Source organism: Hordeum vulgare, chromosome 6H, assembly GCF_904849725.1.
Source record: "Hordeum vulgare subsp. vulgare chromosome 6H, MorexV3_pseudomolecules_assembly, whole genome shotgun sequence".
Taxonomy (NCBI): Eukaryota; Viridiplantae; Streptophyta; class Magnoliopsida; order Poales; family Poaceae; genus Hordeum; species Hordeum vulgare.
Genome location: NC_058523.1, coordinates 467,313,726 through 467,335,584, shown reverse-complemented (window position 1 = coordinate 467,335,584; position 21,859 = coordinate 467,313,726). Strand labels below are relative to the sequence as shown.

The following is a 21,859-nucleotide window of genomic DNA, read 5'->3' as shown; positions in this document are numbered from 1 at the left end:
GGATTAACTCAATCCTTGACATAGAGGTTCAACCGATTAAGATCTTCATAGAATATGTAGGATCCAATATGGACATCCAGGTCCCGGTATTGGATATTGACCGGAGAGTGTCTCGATCATGTCTACAAAGTTCTCGAACCCGCAGGGTCTGCACACTTAAGGTTCGTTGACGTTTTGATATGGTTGAATTATGTATGTTGGTAAATGTTGGGGATATTATCCACCATATGACCACCCTGGAAAGCCGGGTCAAGGTGATGGCGGCTCAACATTCATACTCAATATGGGCCTTGACCCACGAAACGGAAGGCGCAAGGTCGTTTACCAATGAGAGTTGGTGGTGGCCTAAGACACGAAGATGGCAACTCATGGACCATAAGGAGAAGGTCGCCAGGAGTTTCCTTGCTTAGGGCACAAGGCGATTTAGAGATATGACAGGTCACGAATCATAACGTGATCCGGACTCTTGTAAACCTAGCGTCTCGACCTGTATATAAAGGCGGGTCTCTAGGGTTGGTAGACTTAAGTTACAATCAATCGAGAGCTAGGTCAAGCAAAATACGCACCTTTGTAATCGATTCCACCATCAATATACACAAAGCAGGACGTAGGCTATTACCTCGATCAGAGGGGCTGAACCTGGGTAAACCCGACTCTCGCTTCCGCTTAACCCCTTTGAGTCGCCACCAAGATGTGATGGCTCCATCACTAAGTCCTTTCACGAGGACATCTGTTGTGACAAAACCATGATAGTAACCGAATGTTGTTCGGAGTCTCGGATGAGATCCCGGACGTCACGAGGAGTTCCGGAATGGTCCGGAGACGAAGATTGATATATAGGAAGGGTGCATTTGGCTTCCGGAAAGATTTTGAGCATTACCCGTAAAGTACCGGGAGTGACGAATGGGTTCCGAGGTTCCACCGGGAGGGGCCACCCACCCGGAGAGGGACAAAAATAGGCCTAAGGGTGGCGCACCAACCCCTGGTGGCGACCACGGCGGTGACCACGACGGCAACACCAAAGACGACGCCCAGCCCGAACACAGAAACCACGCCAAGGACGAGCCCGACACCGGACAGTCTCGTGGCAGAAGAGCCGCACTATGTTGAGCCGGCCGCTTGATTCGTTTCATGTCTACTACCCCTTCATTTTGACCGCCGTACTATTGGGTGTGTTTGATCGCCGAACTATGGCATACTGATCGTCGACTTATGACGTGATGATTGCTGAACTAGTGGCGTCTTTTTGGTAGCGGGAAAGATAAATTTGAATTAGTTGGCATGCGTGGGCCGAAATCTGGGACGCGGCTGTAAACTCGTTCGCCCCGGGACGAAAAAAGCGTCGACGCAAACGCCAAAAGGGATTCGTCGGGTGTGCTGGGGCCCAAACGGCTGGACTTGCTCCAAGTATATTATATCTAGATGTGAAATAGCAAATTTGTTTGATTAAACACTAGAGTGAGCAATGATGCTATTGTACGTACTACATACTGTACAAGTCGTGCACCAGAATACATGGAACTCAAGAGAATAAAAAACAACCCCAAATTTGCATGCACAAGGACGTATACAAAGTCCACACAGGAAGAATTTTTTGGTGGATCGGCCATCAGACTCTGAGCAAGTAGATGCTGAGCTCGGGTCCTCCGCTGCCGTCGGGGTTCATCATGTAGAACGCCTCCGAGTCCCTCGATCCGACGACCCGCTCGAACTTGGCGCGCATGTACATCAGATCTCCCTCGCCGGCACCGGCGGCACCGTCGTCCGGGAGCACGCCTGCGCCGACGGACACCTGCTCCACGGCGCCCAGCACGCGCCACTCGTCGGCGCCGCACTCGCGGTGCACCGCGTAGCCGCACTTGAGCCCGTTGCAGTACGCGCGCCACGTCGGCTCCTCCAGCAGCGGCCGCCGCTTCTCCCCTGCACGTGTCTGCGGGTTAGTCCGTAGCTTTGGCGCTCGAGCTGCTCTCGCTGTGGTTGGCAGGCGTACGTACCTGCGTTGAGCGGCGGCTTCTCGCACTCTAGCGCGAGGCGCACGAGGCCCGAGGACATCTCCCTGACGAGCGCGCCGGTGGAGTAGGCGGCCATCTCCACCAGCAGCACCGGCGCCGATCGCGGGTCCGTCTGCAGCGCCACGTGCACGCGACCCCTCCTCCGGCCGAATATGGTGCCCGTGACGCACGACCCGAGCTGCCGGCGCCGGCGCCGGTGCGTGATCGCCGCCAGGAACACCGACCGAAGCCGCGCCAGCGCGTCCGCGCGCTTCTTCCTGGACGACGACGAGGAGGACTGGGACTGCTCGTCGATGGAAGACGAGTGCGCGGAGGACAGAGCGGCTGCCCCCGCCTCCTCCTCGTCCCCCTCGTCCTCCGCTTCCCGGCCGCTCGGCCCGCTGCGCAGCGACGCCTTGCTCGAGCGCTTCTTGAGCAGCCAAGTGAAGCTGCCGCTGCCACCGCCGCCGCTCGCGGTGGTGGCGCTCCTGGAGCTGGAAGAGGGGAGGGGCAGCGGGGAAGCCGCGCGAAAGGCTCGCGCCATGATGGGCAGCGCCGGCACTCTCTCTGCCTTTCTTTGCCGCGCCCGTCCGTGCGTGCGCGACGATAATGATTCGTGGCCGCTGGGTGGAGTATTTGATGGGGTTTTAGTGGCAAAGCCGCCTGCTTTAAGGTGGTTTGCAATTGGCAGGTGCAGGTGGAGGCACGCTTTTGGCAAAAGCGGCGAGCGCTGGGAACACCCTGCCCGGCGCGGCGTAAATACCAGCACGAGAGGTGGAGACTGAATGACCGGCGCGATGAGATTAACACGGCCGCCTGACGGACCGACCGGCCGGCCGAGCAACCGAACGGGCAGGCAGGGCACGTACGGGTACGGCGGATGGGAGAGGGCACAGGCCACAGGGTGTGTCGACGTTCCATGGTTGACGCCGATAGGTGACGTGATACCGGGGCTCGGCGTCAGTAAAAGTTCTCCGTGGCACCTTTTTCCTTTCTGGCCTGGTAATCATCGCTGCTGCCTACACTCGTGCACCTTACCCAAATGGGGCGACGGTAGTGCACCTCCAATACGATCCCATCAAAACAGACATGCTAAACGTCCACAGAGATCGAATCAACCTATAATTAGATGGTTAAAGCAGGTCGATCCAAACGGACGGTGATTTTATCCGTTTTTCGTCCGTGTGAGTCGTCCTTCGGCTTTGTATCCGTCCGGTCTATGATTTAGGTCGGCCGCACGTCCTACGGATCGACCCATGTTTATTCGCGTGGTCGGTTAGCCGATTTTTGATAAATACAAATATTTAACGGCAGACGAAATGAATCATCCGGTTGAAGTTGCTTTTAGAGGGACATTGGTACCTTCAGCTCATTAGGATTTAAGTTACAGGGCTCGTATTATTTTTGAATTTATTTAGGATTTTCAGCGATGCATATTTAATGAAAGGAGACGATGACGAGACGCCTACGGTGACTTCGTAAATCTCAAGGTGACATGTCGGCTTTAGGGCCGAATCCAGCGTATAAGCCATGGGGGCAGCTGCCCCCACTAAATTTTCGGCACCCTTTAAATATGCCAAGCTAGATGGTGATTTGCCCCCACTTAGCAAAGAAAAAAATTCTCCATCTTTATCCCCTCTAAAATTTAATCTTGGGTCCGCCCCTGGTCGGCTCAATCTTTCAAATGTGTACATAAGAATAGCATGTGCATGTGTATGTTCATGTGGATGAGTATATGCATTGTTTATATAAACGATTACGTTTGTGTTAAAAAAAAGTCCACAAAAAATGCTAGCGAAGCCGTCAACATTTTAAATGGATAATTAAACAGGCGGATGATATTTATGGAAAGCAAAGAAAATTTAAGCAATTTCATTACTCCTTTCCTTCCATAATTATTTTCGTAGTTTTAGTTCAAATTATGGAATGAAGAGAGTACATGCAAACTAGATGAGCTCAGCTGGAATTTAAAAAAGACGTGAGGTATCAGACAGTTTTATCCGTTGGGACACGCCGTAGATCGACCGTGCCAACCAAAGTAGCGCAGCTGCTACCAGGACACCACTAGCGCGTGAGTAAAACCGCTGCTTGCACGTGTACGTGCCAACTACGGACGTTTTGCTTCCCGCATGCATACGCAGCTCAGGCTATGGCCACCGGCTCAGGTGGCGGTCCCCCAGAAGCACCCACCTCTACGGCGCCGTATTATTGCATGCCGGCCACTGCCCAGATTGGCGTAAAGACGAGGAGCACTTCAAAGGGTTTGAGTTCAAGACAATGTGCGTGCTCTGCCCAGCTGCGCATGATCCACACCGTCCAGCCTCCATTGATAAATTCTGAAATCTATATAGCACAGTAATACTGCTTGTGTAGGAATCCATTTGGTCAGGGGAACAGAATCCTTTGTCATTATCACAATGGCTGAGTGACGAGCACAGGAACAAAGGCTTCACATCATATACCAAAAAATCGCTTCCTTTCAATGAGATCAGATTTCGGTTACATACAGGCAATCAATGAAAACAACTATGGCCAGACTACCTCAGGTTACGGATCAGCAAAACTGCAGCTTGCTAGAACGGCATTTCCAAGCTGCACAAGAGCGATATGCGCTTATAAGAACGACAGGCGCAAGGTTAAACTCATCTAACTCTATAGTATGTACAGGGGTAACACGGACAGGTATACACAGGATTGGGCTACTAGGTCTAAACGTTAGCTGTCACCGCTATCTACAAGCATGGACACAAAACGCCACGATTCTTCTCATCCAGCACATGCACCGATCAATTGCCGCCATGCAACCTGCTCACTGGAAACATTGCCTCTCTTTGCTAGCGAAAGCATTGCCTTCTCTCATCAGCTTTGAACCAATCAAACTTATGCAATTGCAGGTAGAGCACCCTGATGGATTCCAGCACATTCAGGTCCAAGTGCAGAGCTGCTGCATCATAAATCCCAGCTATAGGCGTACCCGCTATAGCAAATACCCTGAAACGGTTAGAAGGTCCGTCGGTTAGCTGAATTCCAAAAAAAGAAAAATCTAAACCAATGCAGCAGCATGTAGCTGCACACCAGATAGGATGTTTATAGTTTAGAGCACACTGCAGCATTAGACCATACTGCTGCAGGAAACAGGCATAGCAGAAACATAGTCAACTGGCAAGGATCAAGCGCTTACCCATTTCCTGGTCTTCTTGAACCCACAGCTGGACTCTGCGTCACTCGGGCCCCAAAGAGCCTGGGCTAAACAGCTGTGAGGCACAGCAATCAGTAGCAAACGCATGGAGTCTCAATCTTGCACTAAACAGCTTCTAGTTTGATTGGTGCTTTTGTAAAAACTGACAAAACAAAAGGTGCTTCCTCCCCTGGATGGATAGTTGTTGGCACAATTGTGTATCCTTTCGGGTAAGGTTCCAAGACCAATTCACACGATATCTCCCTTGAGTTTACGTAATCTGTCCCACCAACCGATTCATGCATGTAGATATTGTAAGCAGCACGACAGCCCCTTGTCTTGAGTATCCTCATTCCAATATAGAACATGGAAGAATCATGACTAGATTGGTAGTTCCTGAAACCATTTGTCTTTCTAGAGAAACCAACACCCTGACAAGCAGAAGTTTGTGTCAAAATCAGCATCAAAGTGCTCCCTTCAAGTCTTATACTCCCTCCGTCCCAAAATTCTTGTCTTAGGTTTGTCTATAAATGGATGTAGGTGTATCTAAATACCAAAACGTGACTACATACATTCATATCTAGACAAATCTAAGACAAGAAGTTTGGGACGGAGGGAGTATTAACATGCAGATGGCGCATACCTGTGTAAGGGTAATAAACACATGGACAGGATACAGTGCATCACGTCCTGTTACCCTAAGTCGATACTGAGGATTTTGATGCCAAGAGTCATAATCTTGGCAACCACCTGCACTGTAGCCACGCCATTGCCCATGGACAGAATAGCGCATTTCAGGTGGATAAACACGACAAACATATATTGATCGAAAGTGGATCTGAAAATCTTGCCAAGACATCCAGAATACACCATTCTTCGACTGCAACACCAATAATAGATAATAAGATAGTATGGTGAGTTGTAAATTCAAATGCAGGTGCCTGTTTTTCCGAAAGACAATATAACCAAAAATTGCAGGGATGGCTATTGAAGTATTGATAATAAGATATTTTTAATTTTCACACTATTCTGTTTACTTGATTGCTTAGACACTGAGATGGTAAAAATCATGTGGAGCTTTTTCATAAGAAAGATATATTGTTTGTGTTCTGCTAGTACAAAAAAAACATTAATCCTTTCTGACCAAAGCTAGTGGAGCACCATCTACTCACTCAAAATTATATAGCAAGGAAAAGATGAATACCTGTGGAACATGCTTGAGCTTATGCTTTATTCGTTCAGTCCACTCTTGTGACGAGTCTGACCATGGTCCATTCCATTCAACTTCATTTGCCCAAGGATTTCTAATTTGGACAAGCTTGTGGCCATCAACTTCTCTTATCTGAAAATACAGTATAAATGTATCAACGTAGAATGGAGACTGCCAAAAGTTGAAACGAACAAATGAGAGCAAACCTGCAAAATGGAGTAAGCATGTCCCTGCACAATGCCGCTTGATGAAATATGAGCATCAGAGCCAGAGGGACTTCCAGCTCCAAGAAGAAAACCTTCTTGGTTAAAATGTAACAACTGAGACCACAATCTTCCACTAGCAAGATCAATCTGTGCTTGCGGACTCCGCATATCAATCTCCTCGCCAGCTCCTCCTGTGAGGTCTACTAGAGCATCTTGCACAAGCCCGCCTTCTAGTGCCTCATAAGAGCCATGAAGTTTTGCATAAGCTTTCTCAAGAATGGATACCCATAGCTCATTTTGTTTCCTACTCGTAGCAAATGCTGGTTTTCCAGGAGACTCGCAGGGAATCCAATCATCAACGACCACAGCCACCCACTCACCCTAGTGGAAAAGTGTGATGAAGAAAGGGTCAAGTTAGCGGAAGATAATGCATATGCCCTAGAGAAAATATGATGCGCCCTAGACAAATCTATGTGTGCACTAGTTTGTTCTCTTAAATACTGTTGAGTCTGATTAGGAAATTGTCTGTGCACTAGTTCGTTCTCTTAAATACTGTTGAGTCAGATTAGGAAATTCTCTGATCAAGAATGAATTGATCTATAATACATGCATGCATATAACGTACTAAATTAAATGGGGGAAAGAAACTGCGCGGGATTGCACTAATGAATAATTTTGCTATCTTTTTTATTGCAATACATGCATAATGCACTACATGTAAATGGGGGCAGCTAACCCACATGGACAGCAAGGTAATCCGTATTTGTTACTCCCTCCATTCCTAAATACAAGACATTTTGGTAGTTCAATTTGAACTACCAAAAGATCTTATTTAGGAATGGATAACAAAGAGGCATCAAAGATAATATGAGCTCTTTGCTAACATCTCTAGGTTTAGGAGAAACGCCAATATCTTAGCGGTGTAATATATACGTGTCCGTACATGTGAAGTAAATAGGCGGAAACCATTGGTATAAGGGATTAAGGGGTTTCCGCCTATTTACTTCACATGTACGTGTATATATACCGGTCTATAGCCTCATGCAAATAGAAGCTGCATATTTCCTCACATGGTAACAGAGACAGGTTCAGAATATCGAATACCTGAATGCAGAATCTTATAGTGTAAATCCCTTCTTCATTGTATGCTGGAGTGATTATAACTTCAGATATACGAGACATCTCAGTTAAAACTGCAACTGCACTCAAGAACCAACAGTCTCCCAACCGACCCTGAAAAAAACAGTTATAGAAATTCATTAGTACTACCAAAACATGGTTTAATCTTGCTAAAAAAATCTACTGCAGGGAAAGATACCAGACCAGCACAAGCCAAACATTATATACCTGGCATACGTCCGAGGAATTCACGGAACCAGAGAACAAGCATGGCTGAGAACTAATAGATGTCTCCTTTGCTATGTCAGAAGGCCGCATCCACTCAGAAACAACCTGAACTCATACAAAAATCAACTGTTAAGACTTGAACAATATTTGGTGTACAGGAGCACAGATATGCATGAAGAGTACCTGCAATTTTAGAGGAGGGTTCCCTGGATCCACGTATAAAGATCGGTCATCTGGAGGGAACTCTTGATCGGTAAATGTCCTCTCCCCTTTTGCACTAAGTGCTTCCCTGACAGCCCTTTCAACAGAGAGCATACGCTGGTTGACTTCCTCTCGTGTCTCAAACCTCGGTTTTCTGGGTCTTCTAGCAAAGGAATCAATGTCAATAGCTACTGCATCGCGCACCGGACGTTTTCTACCGCTTGAATACTGCCCGTCCCATTCAACATCCTCTTGATCATATAACTCATAGTTTGCTTCTTCACTCTCCCAGTCATCCACCTGAATGAAAATAATGTAAATTTAAGAAAATGGCATCTGTACTTTCATATTACCTTCAAAATGATGACATCACAAAAGGGTACAAACAAAGAGTTAGAAGCTAGAATATACCCTAGCAGAATAGCTTCCATGCCAAGCATCTTCAGCTGCAACGTCAAAAAAACCATACTCCGCGGGACTCATGGTTGTATATAACGCAGCAATCTCATCTTCAGTCAGACACCTTCCCCATAAGAAAGCATCCATTATCTGCATCTTTGAGTCTGTACCTTCACTGTCTGACCTACCAAAGGCATCCAAGTCTGTGGGTGGCCTCGCACCAACCCAAATATCTGCCCCAGGTTCCCATACGCCGTTGTTTCTAGGCAATGGTAATCCATTCTGATATCCATCATAAACTCCATCTATGAAAGAAGTTGCTTCACCTAGGTCAGCATCTATAGTCACTGTGATGATATGCCACCTGCAAAACCAAATCGGCGGCTATGAGATATAACTAGTAAAAGAAAGTAGAGGAAATTCTGCATCAAAAGATTTTTCAGTGGAACTACTGCCTACTTATTCATTGAAAACATTACAACTAAAGCAAACACTATATAGGGGAAAACCACTAATCTAGCAGGAGTTAACAGATCTGAACCACAAATGTTGATAAAAACATTCTTTCTATACAGATACTAGTAGAAGAAGTGGAATCCCACAGAAAACAACAGGGCAAGTGTGTAACAGACAGCAAATGCTTGCAGTCACTGTAGTGGCAAGGTAAAGTTGAACAGGTTAGCCGCTTTTGATTTTCTTTTGTTTCCACACAAACTATAATAGTGGTGAAAAATTCATACCTGCCATCTGCAATACTTGACGCACCAATATTCCACTCTTTAGCAACAGTAGTCATCCTTTCACCCTTGGTTACCAATCTAAGACCAACCTGCCCAGCTTCCATTCCCTGTTCTGACCCTGCCACCAAGATTTCCCAGCAAACCTTCTTCTCAAATTCGGTTCCGAAAAGACAGACTGGACCAGATACCGGTTGAACCATTACTGCAATGGAGAAGCTCACTTTTTGACTTTGACAAAGACACAAGTCAATTTCTCCACAATGGCGCCCGGTACTCCTTGGTTCATCATCAAGTACACATACAGCACCTGGAATACTAGTCTGTTCACCAGTTCATAACAATGTCAGATATCTAAATGGTATCAGCAAGAAGAATATTAGTCTATTCAATAGTTCATAACAGTATCAGATATCTAACTAGTATCAGCAGTAACTGTAAGTAAAGCAAATGTGCATGTAGCATGTGCTATAGAATTTATTTAAAAATCCCATTTTTGATCATGAACTCATTAAATTGATGTGTTGTTAGGTTACCAGTTCAAGGTGAACCACGAAAGATTCAATAAACTCACAAAGGATGGCTATCCGCAATTCATGCACCCCAAGAGTACATATTTGGCATATAGCACCATAAAAAACAAATATAAGCATAATGGGAATAGCACCTGCTCTGCCCGTCGTGCCAATTGTGCTTTTCGTATATGAAGGGCAATAGATGAGACTCTGTCCCTGGCAAAAGAGTCTTCCAGAGCGGAATCACCTCCCACAGCTCTGACAGCTGCCGCCATAGCCGCAGCATCCCTGCTTCCAGCATTAGGGATAGAAGACAGCAGTGATATTTCAAGCTCCTTCCATTTGCGTTCCTCCTTATCCAACAATGCCTTCCTTCTTTCCCTTCCCTTCCCTTCTTCCTCTCGCCTTTGCATCAAGACCTCCTCTTCCATTTCTTTCTCCCTTATGTAGCTGCAGACACAAATAAAAGCAAAAATTCGACCATGAGCTCATGACTTCCAAGGAGCCCTACATATAACTATGGTATCATGTAAAAAAATTGCATGTTACCTTTCTTGAATAAGCTCAAATTGCCTTCGATCTTCAGGCATCCATTTCTTAATTTCTTTAGCACTCAAGTCAGAAAGGCCTATGCTGTCCAGAAATAGCCTAAGGCGAACTTCATCCTGAAACAACCAGAAATATACAGCATTAACAATGCTCATGAATTAGGAGAGAGACAAGAATGGCGGAAAATATTGAGTTTACCTGTATTTGTTCAGCTTTGGCAGTCAATCCAAGCAACAGAAGCAAATAACCACCAAATTTGTCCCACATATAAACCCATTCAGTATCAATTGCTTCTTCTAAAGCCAAGATGCGTGCATGGGCACACATATTCCTCCGATAATCAACGTCTGCTGGGGATCCAGGGCAAACCATGAAACAATTTTTTACTCCACAAAAGAAAGATCCTGTAGTAACTTCTTCATTTCTCAAACGATCCCTCAGTTTCATAACATCAGCCCTAGGAAGCACAAAGTTCCCAGCCCTATCCAAAGTAACAGCAGGATCTCCCACCAAAAGAGCAGCAGAACTTGCAGACCTCTGAGGCGCTGAGTAAGTCCCAGATATAGCATTTCTTGTCTGAGTTGTACAAAGAACATATGGTTAACGATATGGTAACAACAATATTATATTGTTATATGGTGCTCTTATTGTTATGTACATGTCCTGGAAACTGGTGGACTAACTAACAAGATCCCCCCATCTAGACTGACAGCTGACAGATAACCATGCCTACGGAGGAAGAAGAACTATTGGCATGTAATTACAAAAGGATGCCATCTCGGTAACATTTACATACTTCTGAAAGTTCACGGGCAGGAAAGGTATGCAACAGAATAGAATATGCACAGCTAAGCACAAAATTGGTGATAGCTCTCAACAAAAGATATTAATGAAAAGAACGTGGAAAAGATGGTTCAAACAGGCTTAACAGTGGTATGCGGACAAAAAATTGCTATATTGACCAGTTTTCAAATCAGTAGTTTGTTAAGTATCATCTTCATAGTAGGATATAAATCGACTTACTTTGTTAGCAGACCGTGACATTGCTTGAATAACTGTGTCCTTGCTAAGAAAATGAATGGCGTCCTCCATCATCTGATTCAAGTTTCATAGAGATTATTACTTGGAATTACAGATGAAAAAAGGACAGAAACAAAGAATGTTCAGTGTTTGCTTATACTGTACAAAAGTACCAACCTTAAGAGTTAGGCATGGACGAGAAACAGCAAAACTGAAGGCAATTACAAGAGTGCTAGCACAAATAGCAGCCCCAACAAATGGTGGATTCATTATTTGACTAGCAATAACACCCCAAACTTCAGTTGCCAATGCAATCCCATACAAGATAAGGAAGGCGTAACTGTAAAGAGAGTGGTGTCAGGGTATTTTATCAGATGACAACAGCACTTTTAGGATAGGACAGAACAGAAACAGAAAAAAAAATATGATCAATACTGAACATAAGAAAGATATGTGGTGCATAGGTTCATCTCAGAAGGTTATGGTACGGAGGTTATTTACTATACCTAACATTTTTGGCAGAGTCTGCATGAGCATCGTAAACATATACGGGTAGTACCCGTGGTGAATAAACAACAATTGGTGGGGATAGAAGGACCTGCAAAGGTTATATTCATTCAGTGTTACGGGATGATCAGCAAACATCAAAACTAGCATCTGATGGCTAATGGTTACGTAAGTAACATAAATCAAACTTACAGTCAAAGCCCTTCCAGTGAGAAGAAACAGAAATGAGAAATAACCAATAGATGCTCCAAGAAAAGGTTTGCCTGTAAAAGATATTGACATTCAATATGAAATAATGACAACAGTAGTACAATGCACCAAACCGCTAAAACTAGTGAAAGCAGAGTGAAAGAAAATGAAGGGAGAACCTGTACTCACCCTGAAACAGACCCATAAGGAAGGCAGCCAACACGAGGAGAAAAGCAAGGGAACAGACAAGTAGCATCTGTGTTCTTGTTAAATAGAAGTTATTAGATTTCCAGTAGTGAATGACCCCAATAGCAAATACGAGGAACAGGATAACTAGGAGGCATGCTACTCCGACCTGTATAAAGATGGCATATCAATTATACTCCGTTATAACTTATACACAGATGAATTAATTAAACATGTATATGAAGATTTTTCAATGACTTAGGTTAACTTACTGTCCAAGGTCTAATTGTGACGATAATTGCTGATATTGCGCCAAGCAATAGCAACATTCCCATGCCGACGAAAAGGTAAACTCCTCGAGAGATCTTCCAATCATCATCCTTCCTGCAATTTTTTGAATTTCATCTCAGCACAGCAAAAAATATGAGTAGAAGTGCAAATGCTATAGGTCGACGTTATACCATTTATACAGCCCAGTGAACAGGGCAAACATTGCAGGAATGCAAAGCAAGGGGAGTAGTGCTGCCAGGAAATCAGCCTTCAGAGGAATCCCATCCTCACGTGAATTTACAACTCCCCAATAGGATGCACCGCAGAAGGATACAAGAACAGCTGCAAAGAGTAACAACTCAGGAGTCTGTAATATCTGAGAAGTGTCGGCTTCAATATCAAATTGAGAAAAGTTCGAGTACGACGTACTTGCGAAAAGGCCAACACATATGGCCGATGAAGGCGAAAATCGGTATGTGGCGAACCAAGCAACAATAGGTATCACACCAGTAACAAGCACCGCAATTGTGGAAGATAATGCCCATCCAAGATACATAGACGTTGCATAGGGAGAGTAAAAACTCTTTTTATCAGCATCCCATCCTCTGTAGCCTAAAGCATCTAAAGGCTTCGCTGATACTATTGCACCAAGGCCAATAACTGATGCAATGAAAACAACTATGCTGATAGCGAAGAGAGTCCCCTGACAACAGAAGACTAATAATGAGCAACACGAACATAATTTTAAATACCATTAGTGGTACTAGTATAGTGCAAAATAGGGACAAATTGCTCATGCTTAAGTATACTACAGAAAATGGTGCATGCACTAAAACTACGACTCAGGGCATAACACGAAGCTGGGTCAGAGTGTGGCATACATTATAAGTACAGCTATGCAAAGAGCTTAGATAGATGAACGTTGCATATTGGTAAGCACATATATAAATAATACCCAATGCCAAAAATTTAAGATACGAAAAACAAACCTCTTTCTTCCCTGGAGATTGACGAATATTTTCACGATTATCAAGTTCCCCTCCCGGAATCCAGAAACGATAACCATTACGCATCCATATAGGAATAGCAAATGAGAGGCAAGCCACCATAAGTGGGACCGTGAGAGACAAACCCAATATAACTGATGACTTGCTGCAGAATAGCATAGGTAACTTTCAGACCCAAAAAAGGATACATTTCACCAATGAAAATATGAATTGCACTCATTGAAGATATCTAGTTGCCAGAGTCTATATGTAAAATAGGTTTTGACTATAGACAGCGGATGATTTGTCAAGCCATCATCATTACCCAGCGAAAAATACCTCCCTAAGACAAACTGACAAACAATAGAAAACCTTCAGCAGTGACACCACCATTAGACTTTGTTAAGGGTGTCTGTGTCTGTGTGCTAGCCTAATGCTTAATCCAGTACAATTATTGTATTTGTTTGAATCATGTTATATTGCATTATATCTTAGCTCAATGGATAACTGGAGTACGAAAGTTGGATCTGTATCTCTAACATCCTACAGGAAAAAGCCCCTCATAGTAGAACCGGATGTAAATTGGTATCCTTAGAAACAAAGTGAAGAGTTATTTTTGAGCATGTACCATCATCTCATGCCACCTAAAGTGAAACATGCATGTAACACATACTAATAGATATATAGATCACTTCACTTGCCAACTGAGGATGGCACACTCAGGATTTCTCGTATACACAAACATAAAGTCCCATAAGCTTTTTTAAGAGAAATCACATACACAAATGATTCTCTTGTACAGAAGAAGCCATTTGAAGAAAAATGATGTACTCCCTCCGTCCGGAAATACTTGTCCTAGAGATGAATGTATCTAGACTTATTTTAGTTATAGATACATCCAATATATCCATTTTTAGGACAAGTATTTCCGGACGGAGGGAGTATGAAACATATATAAAATAATAAAATGCCCTTAGAACAGATACAGAACAAATGGTTATGACTAGCATGATGTGTATATTACCATTTCATACCCTTGTGAAAACATTTAGTCTCAAGTGAGACAAACAGGCGCAGAAATTCATTAGCAGTATTGCATATGGTTAAAATTACAATAGTTACAGATATTAAGCAGCGAGTGTACCTCAAGAAAGAGAGAAGTAAGCCAACACATGTACTCAGCAGCCACGCGATGAAGCCATACTGAAGATGTGGAAAAGAATGGCAAGTCACTATAGCTGAGAATGAAGTTGCATTTCAAGTAAAATTAAGCAACATAGCAGCATACTCGGTGCAATATGAGCACAGATTTATTTATATTCCGCAAGATAAGCATAGATGGCCTTTACATAAGAGACTTTGATGCACTAAAGCATGTCTAGTAAAGATACCCACAGTTATCCAGAGGCACGCACATGTATTGCTAAAATTCTTGCACAACATTTCAATTTGCCTCTAGCGTCATATTCCTTTCGCATTATATAGCATCTGGCTCATGGTAAGTTTTAAAACAGAAACAGTACAAAGTACTTGTTCTATTATGGTGATAAGAACCTCGTATTAGTATGACGGTTATAATCTGACATGGCATGATGATTGGTAAAGAATGAAGAAGTTCTTTTGTTATATCACTAATCACCTTCTGTGGTTTGGATGTCATCATCATCTCTTCTGCACGCAGGGACCATGTGAATGCCATGATGGAACAGACGACTGGTGATAAAAGCAGTATGGAGAAACCAAACTCAAACTGCCAAATGAAAGGGGGAAAAAACAATCACATGTTTTATCAAATACTAAATCAACCTTTCAAAGCTGCTATAGTGCCTCTGCGACAAATATTACCTGTTCATGTATTGCATTTATCACCTTGATGGGCTCTGGTCGATGGACAGCAACAGTAACTGTCTCTACAATAAATATTAGGGTAAATACAACAAAGGACCGTATAGGAGTACCAGCCACTTGATGAAAAATCATTCTTGAAATGTTCAGCCAGTTTTCTAGCCCGTTTCTCCTGAGTTCTTCTGACAAAGAGATCTGGTTTGCAATAGTCGTATCCAATTCATCAGTAGCAGTAGCATCTGCATCATCTTGATGCTCTCGATCTGCATCTAGACTGCTTCTCTGTAGCAAAGCTAAAATCCGTGGATCCATAACCTTATCTTTTAACATGTAAGAAAAATTAGGATCCAGGCCTTTATCATGTAGAAGATTAGCCAGTTCCACATCTCCAAGTCCACCATTCCTTTTTAGCATAGATGTGATCCTTGGGTCATTCAGCCTGTCCTGAAAAATTGCAGCTAAGTTCGAATCCAGCAGTTGCTGATTACCCGAGGCAGTGGCCGATCCACTAGAGCCGCAGCCTTGACTTTCCAAACCGCTGCTAGAACAAACAGCAAGTGAAGCAGTGGTATCCCCATGTCTATCAGCAGAAATGATCGCAGTTTCAGAGTCTTGGACAGCAGAAAGGCACGAATTACTGCGATGTGCTAAACTTGCACGTCCACTGTCTATGTTCTTGTCAGAGCTCCTGCCTTCCTGACAACTGTTGGATCGATCAAAAGGAACACTGTTCCAATTGACCCCATCACTCTGTGAATTACTTCTGTAAATAGAATCAGTAGTGTTACCATGTTGACATGCTTCAACACTACCACTACTACGCTTCACACTAGATCCACAACCTTCTGATGAATTTGAAGAACTATTTTGTCCTTTTCTTCGAAATCCTTCTCGCAGCTTTATCACTGTACTTCTTAGTGCATCTATCCTTGCAACTGAGGGGTTGGATATAGAAAGCCAGCAAGAGACAGCAGCAGCTAAAAGAACAGATGCCACAAAAGCATAGCTAATGCAATGTCCAAGGTACCTAATTTAATACCTTAGTCAGTAAGTAGGAAGAAGTACTAGGACTTAAATATGATCAACTAAAGAAGCACAAAGATTAATACGAACCAGTAATGAATCCCAAAGCATATGAGAAATACTCGCGATGTCCCAGCCACAAATAACGCAAGCGTCCGACTTTTAAGAAGCTCAAACCGGAATGAACACAAGCCCAAGTTCCAGTCTGTACAACAGAAAACAAAGATGTCAAAGAAACAGATACAGAGTACAAACAATCGATAGTCCACAGAAAAAGCATTACCAAGAATCACTACAGCAACTGAAGTTAAAGCGCCCAACCAACGTGCTTCTTTTGATGTCACGCCATACAAGATGGAGTAGACAACAAGAACAACCAGAGAGCAAAGGTAGAGAAGCCCTAGATGCAACACCCTGCATTTAACTCATCATCTTATTAAATTTGAACGAAAAATAGATTAGCCAAGTAAATATCATGAAACTTATGGAAGCTGGTATACCACAGTTTAGTTAAGTTGGTAAAAGATATTTTGAGAATAAGATACTGGACTCACCTGCTGGATTTTGTCATGTATAACTCACTAGGATCCGGGGGATCAGGGGAGCATGAGACAGGGGCCACTTCAACACAATCAGAATATGCAAACTTGTACGATCTCCGGACGTATTCATCAACATCGAATCCACTTCCTGCAGATAATATGGATGGAATTTCAGAAGCTTCATAAATTTTCATATTAAGATGACGCTCAACTAAGCTGAGGGAAGAGTGTCTTTACCATTAAACAGTATTTTACATATAAAGAGCATATTGATGGCCAATGATATTGCAGATAATCCAAAGAAGAATCCAGATGGAGAATTGATCTCAGTAGCACTAGCACCGGCTGTGACATAAACAGCACAAAATTCATAGGCGCACAGCAGACCCACTGCCAAGAGGAGAAGATAAGCAACAGCTTCTGCAACAAAAATCCATATGTTAATACTGTTAATAGATCAATCAAAAAGAAAACAGTATCTCAGCTCACTAAAGGACAGGCAGATGGTTGATTGGCCCAATAGTAGAAACAACTAATACAAAACAAAGTGAAGAAATGCTGGAACATTTTTTAGATGAAACGGCTGATGACATTTTGAACCTCAACAATCCACGGAGATTTCCATTTGTTAATATCGTTAATAGATCAACCAAAAAGAAAACAGTGTCTCAGCTCACTAAAGGACAAACAGAGAGTTGATTCACCCAATAGCAGAAACATCTAATACAAAACAAAGTGAAGAAATGCTGGAACAAGTACTACTGATAACCTTTTTAGATGAAACGTTTGCGAACATTTTGAACCTCGACAGTCCACAGGGATTTAGAACTTCTCTTTATGCAAGTCACCCGTTTGGTTCACGGCTAACTTCACCCACATTTAAGCTTAGACAAAATGTGGTTAGGTACGGAAGTGATTTGGCCATACTTTGGTTGTGATGATTTAACAACCTTTTATGTCGAACATGGTTTGAAACAATTTCTATGGTATCTCTATTTTCTAATGTGACATGTGACCAGTCAGATCCTGCTGCAAGAAATTTTATGGAATAATCGCAGTTGTATGGCCAACCATTGTGGGTAGAATGGTAGATGCCGGGACCAAACACAGTGCAAATTGGATACAAAAGTACCAAATACCATGTCATGGCAAATATATATTGTGTGTGTGTGTGGGGGGGGGGGGGGGGGGGGTCAAGTAACATTGAATTGAGTGTTCTAGAGAGACAAATATAACGCACAGTAAAATCTAATGCATTTCAGGAGCAACCATACTCAAGCAAGATGGCGTTTGGAAAAAGAATGAGAACTACATGGACAAAATTCTAGAAGAATAAATGCCAATTTATAAAATCAACAGAGAGGATAGAAAACATACTTGAGCTTTGCCATTGTGTTCTCCACCAGAGCATTATAGAGTAGAATGACAGAAGCAAAGCAACGCCAACCATTATAACAGCTAAACCAGTTATGTTCCTTTCCATAAGAGCAATAAGAATGCTTCCCCACACTAGCAGAACTGCTATAGGGGAGATGACGACAAGCCATGCAAAAAGGGTTAAAAAGCTGCACAGTGTGCTTAGCTGAGGTCCTTGCGCATAGGCTGGCCATTTCCTTGCATATATCCAGCTGAATAAGAAATAGGATGAAAAAGATCAACAGCTAACTAGGAAAGCCAAACGAGTGAAACCAGAAGTCAATGCACTGTGAACACAATGAGCCTAAATAAGGATGCATATTTGCCAATCCATTACTTCCCACAAACGCAGGATCAGGAAAAAAAAACTATACTCCATACATGGACAGCAGGCTAGTAACCCAAAAGTATGAAGGTAGAATGGAAATATAATAGAACTGCAAGAATAGTTTCATGTGCTAGTGTGTTACTGATACCAACCCCTACCTACTTTGCTGCCGCGATATCATTAGGATAAAAATGAATCTTATTGAGTGAAATACCTGCAAATGCAACAACCAAACTACTAGCTGGATAACGGTAAAAACATTAGAAATCACAGTGAGGTAAAGAATAACTGGGGAGAGGGCTACTTTGCGTATGATGCATGTGATTAGACTGGTGTCAGGTTTTATATCAAGAACGACATTCAATGGTACCACAAAGATAAAATGCATGGAATTTCAGTAAGGAAAAATAGAGTGCACAAACAACGAATTTAACATAGCAGATTATTAGTCAATCTCAAGTAAGAAACACAAATGATACATGCAAATAAAAGTATAAGCCTAGCAAAAAAGTATATTCAATCAAAAGCATACCTATATAACCTCCATGGCCTCCAATTCACAGCCCATAGAACCCAAAAGCTGAGAGGGCCAAGGACAGCGAAGAGGAACCCACAGACGCTGCATACCAGAACAACTCCACGGTGTTCCTCCTCTTCCATCCTCCCCCTCTACAATCACCTTCTGAAAGCTGAAAGCATAGATACAGGCCCGAAGAAACCTGCCAAACAAGTAGAACGCAATAATCCCATAATTAGTAATTACACTGCCAACAATAACTACACGTCACTCGAGTATACAGGTTTAGTGTTTACTATCCATACAAAAAGACACACCAAGAAACCCAAACTATATGATAATAAATTTCGTATCACCATGCTGTCCTAAGCCAGCACAACTTCACATAGAGACAGGGTGATGAATATTTACCAAGGTTTTTAAGGCGACGCCTTAACGCTTTAGGGAGGGGGGGCGCTTTGACGCCTAGGCGACGACTAGGCGGACGCTTTAGGCGCCTAGGCGCCCAAAGCGGTCGATTTTCTAAAGCGGAGGGGGAGCGCTCTGACGCCTCTTCAGGGACGCCTTAAAAACAAGGATATTTACCAAACAATGCCAACACAGACTCAAAGTCGCAATACCAACATGACTTCAGGAGTTCAGAGTTTCGTTACTAAATCAGAAAAGCGTCAAAACGGAAATAATATTTCAACCCCATTTTAAGAAGTCCATTATCTGAAAGCTAGAGAAGCGAAACGGTAGTGCCCATTCCAATAAATGATTGCCCCTTAAGCAGCACCATTATGAACCAATGAAAATTACAACGATAGGTAGGACAGCTCACTTGTCTGGCTCCAATCGGGTGAAGACTAAGTCCAGATCCATGAGAATAACGCCAAAAAATCAAGAAAATAATAATAGCGCTAGGACCAATAATAACGTCATCACCTAAAATAATCCCAATTCCGTCAAAATTACAAATACAGTATCACAGGACAAATTGCTGCCCATCGGTGAAGTCCAATCAATGAAGTGGAGTTAAAACATTAACACGGCATACTAAGTTTGATCAGTACAGTGAATCTTCTAATTGACCCTAACGAAAATTCGCTTCTAAAATTTAATGAAGCACATCCAGTTCAACGGTCCAACCAAAAAATTACCCATTATTAATGCAGAAAGGTTGCCAAAATCAGAGGCTTAGCCTAAATCACCAAGAACTAAGCTACACGGAACATTAGGGATATTAATATCTCTAAACACATTAGTCATGTAGGCGCCAACGCGGAGGCCTGGCAAGCAAAAATGGAAAGAGATATGTCTCGCAAATTCAAAGATGCATACAAAAAACACCAAATCCGACCGTTGCCCGGCAAAATCACCCTATCCACAGCTATATCTGAAACAGTACCAGCCTAATGTCTATACTCGGTGTGTCTAGGATGAAGAGACAGACTAAATTTAACCAAGCCATTTGCTACAAAGTCTCCCAAACGGCCAACAAATCAACACCACCTTAACACAGCGACCCGGACGGCAACAAAAGCACAGAGTGCAGCAGCACGGTGCTACTAAGCTCCCAAGCAGGCAGCATCATTTCCAGGTCCCTCCAGGGAGAGGTCGAGCAGCCATCGCTACCCAATACTCCTATATAAAACTTTCAACATTCGCCTCGTACATGCATACAACCTCCCCGGAAAGTGGAACCCCGTAGTGTACGCCACAAGCACTAGGCGCAGGAAGCGTCCCCAATTCCACCCCCCACCAACCCCCGCCAATGCGGCGCCTCCGGAGCCCGCAATTCCCGCGAGGAGCACCCCCAATCGGCCCGCCGAGTCCCTCCAGATCCGGCGAACCCGGCCGAAAACCCCCCCGGAATTCCGTCGCGGAAACCCTAGCTCGAGCTCGACTAGACCCAGCGGCGTGGAGGGGGGCCCGGAGCAAAGGGGCGGTTACCTCGGCGGAGGCGCCGCCTCCGGCGGCGCTGCGTGGGGATCCTCGCCGGCGAGCGAAACCCTAGGTACGGCCTCGCGCTCTCCTCCGCTCGGGCTTCGATTCGATTCGTCTCCGTGCGGCTATGCGGACCTGTGTCGTGAGCGTGAGCGAGAGCGAGGGAGGGGAGCTGCTGGGTGGGGGAGACAAGCGAGTGACGTTTGTCAACTTGGGTGGGCTGCGTGCTGACTAGTGTTTGGTTGGTGTGTGCGCTTCACCGCGTCTCCTGCGCGACTGCCTCGGCGTGAGCTGAGCTCGTGCCGTGTGCGTGCGTGCGTGAGCGAGTGTGCCCGCGCCGAGGGACTCGGGCTGGTACACGAACCAACGCCGCCTTCGACCAACCTTGTTTTTCTTTTCTTTCGAAGCGCACTCACCTCACGTCAGTCCCGAATCAAAAGCGAGTGCTCTGCGCCGGTGCGCCGGCCGAAACTTCCGACCGAGCCGTGCGTCCGTATCGTTAGATTTATCCATACAATATTTTTTTCTTGATGCAGTAAATTTCGACGCGATGCAGCAATTTTCATCAACGGTTGCAAAAAAAAATTGTAGCAAAAAAAATATTTGCGTGATCGTAGCAAAAAAACGAAGTTGATGATGCGTGGTAGCAAAAGTCAAACGCCGATTATAGCAAAATCTACGTAAACGTGTATGCAACTTTTTTAATGAACAGTTGCAGCACAAAATGATGCCGGTTGTAGCAAAAGTCAAAAAACATCGGTTGTAGCA

At 43.9% G+C, this 21,859-nt stretch overlaps 2 protein-coding genes across 2 annotated transcripts; both read right to left on the bottom strand.

Annotated features, from left to right (window-relative positions):
• Positions 1-1,375: 1,375 nt before the first annotated feature.
• On the bottom strand, positions 1,376-2,691 carry LOC123401575 (protein MIZU-KUSSEI 1-like). Its single transcript, XM_045095404.1, has 2 exons — positions 1,995-2,691; positions 1,376-1,920 (listed from the first exon to the last, which is right to left on the bottom strand). Exons 1-2 carry the CDS (start codon positions 2,533-2,535, stop codon positions 1,610-1,612), a joined length of 852 nt encoding a protein of 283 aa, XP_044951339.1. The 5' UTR covers positions 2,536-2,691; the 3' UTR covers positions 1,376-1,609.
• Positions 2,692-4,450: 1,759 nt separating this feature from the next.
• Positions 4,451-21,301, bottom strand: LOC123401574 (calpain-type cysteine protease ADL1). Its single transcript, XM_045095403.1, has 32 exons — positions 21,098-21,301; positions 19,178-19,364; positions 18,279-18,529; positions 17,139-17,321; positions 16,914-17,049; positions 16,643-16,773; positions 16,450-16,564; positions 15,337-16,363; positions 15,131-15,241; positions 14,636-14,694; positions 13,495-13,657; positions 12,935-13,208; positions 12,697-12,847; positions 12,508-12,619; positions 12,239-12,404; positions 12,053-12,123; positions 11,860-11,951; positions 11,531-11,693; positions 11,357-11,428; positions 10,532-10,909; positions 10,334-10,449; positions 9,937-10,234; positions 9,273-9,592; positions 8,545-8,896; positions 8,116-8,433; positions 7,933-8,037; positions 7,690-7,818; positions 6,586-6,966; positions 6,374-6,511; positions 5,813-6,049; positions 5,173-5,600; positions 4,451-4,982 (listed from the first exon to the last, which is right to left on the bottom strand). The coding sequence occupies exons 2-31, from the start codon at positions 19,303-19,305 to the stop codon at positions 5,295-5,297; spliced, it is 6,483 nt and encodes a 2,160-aa protein (XP_044951338.1). The 5' UTR covers positions 19,306-19,364; positions 21,098-21,301; the 3' UTR covers positions 4,451-4,982; positions 5,173-5,294.
• Between the last annotated feature and the right edge of the window lie 558 nt (positions 21,302-21,859).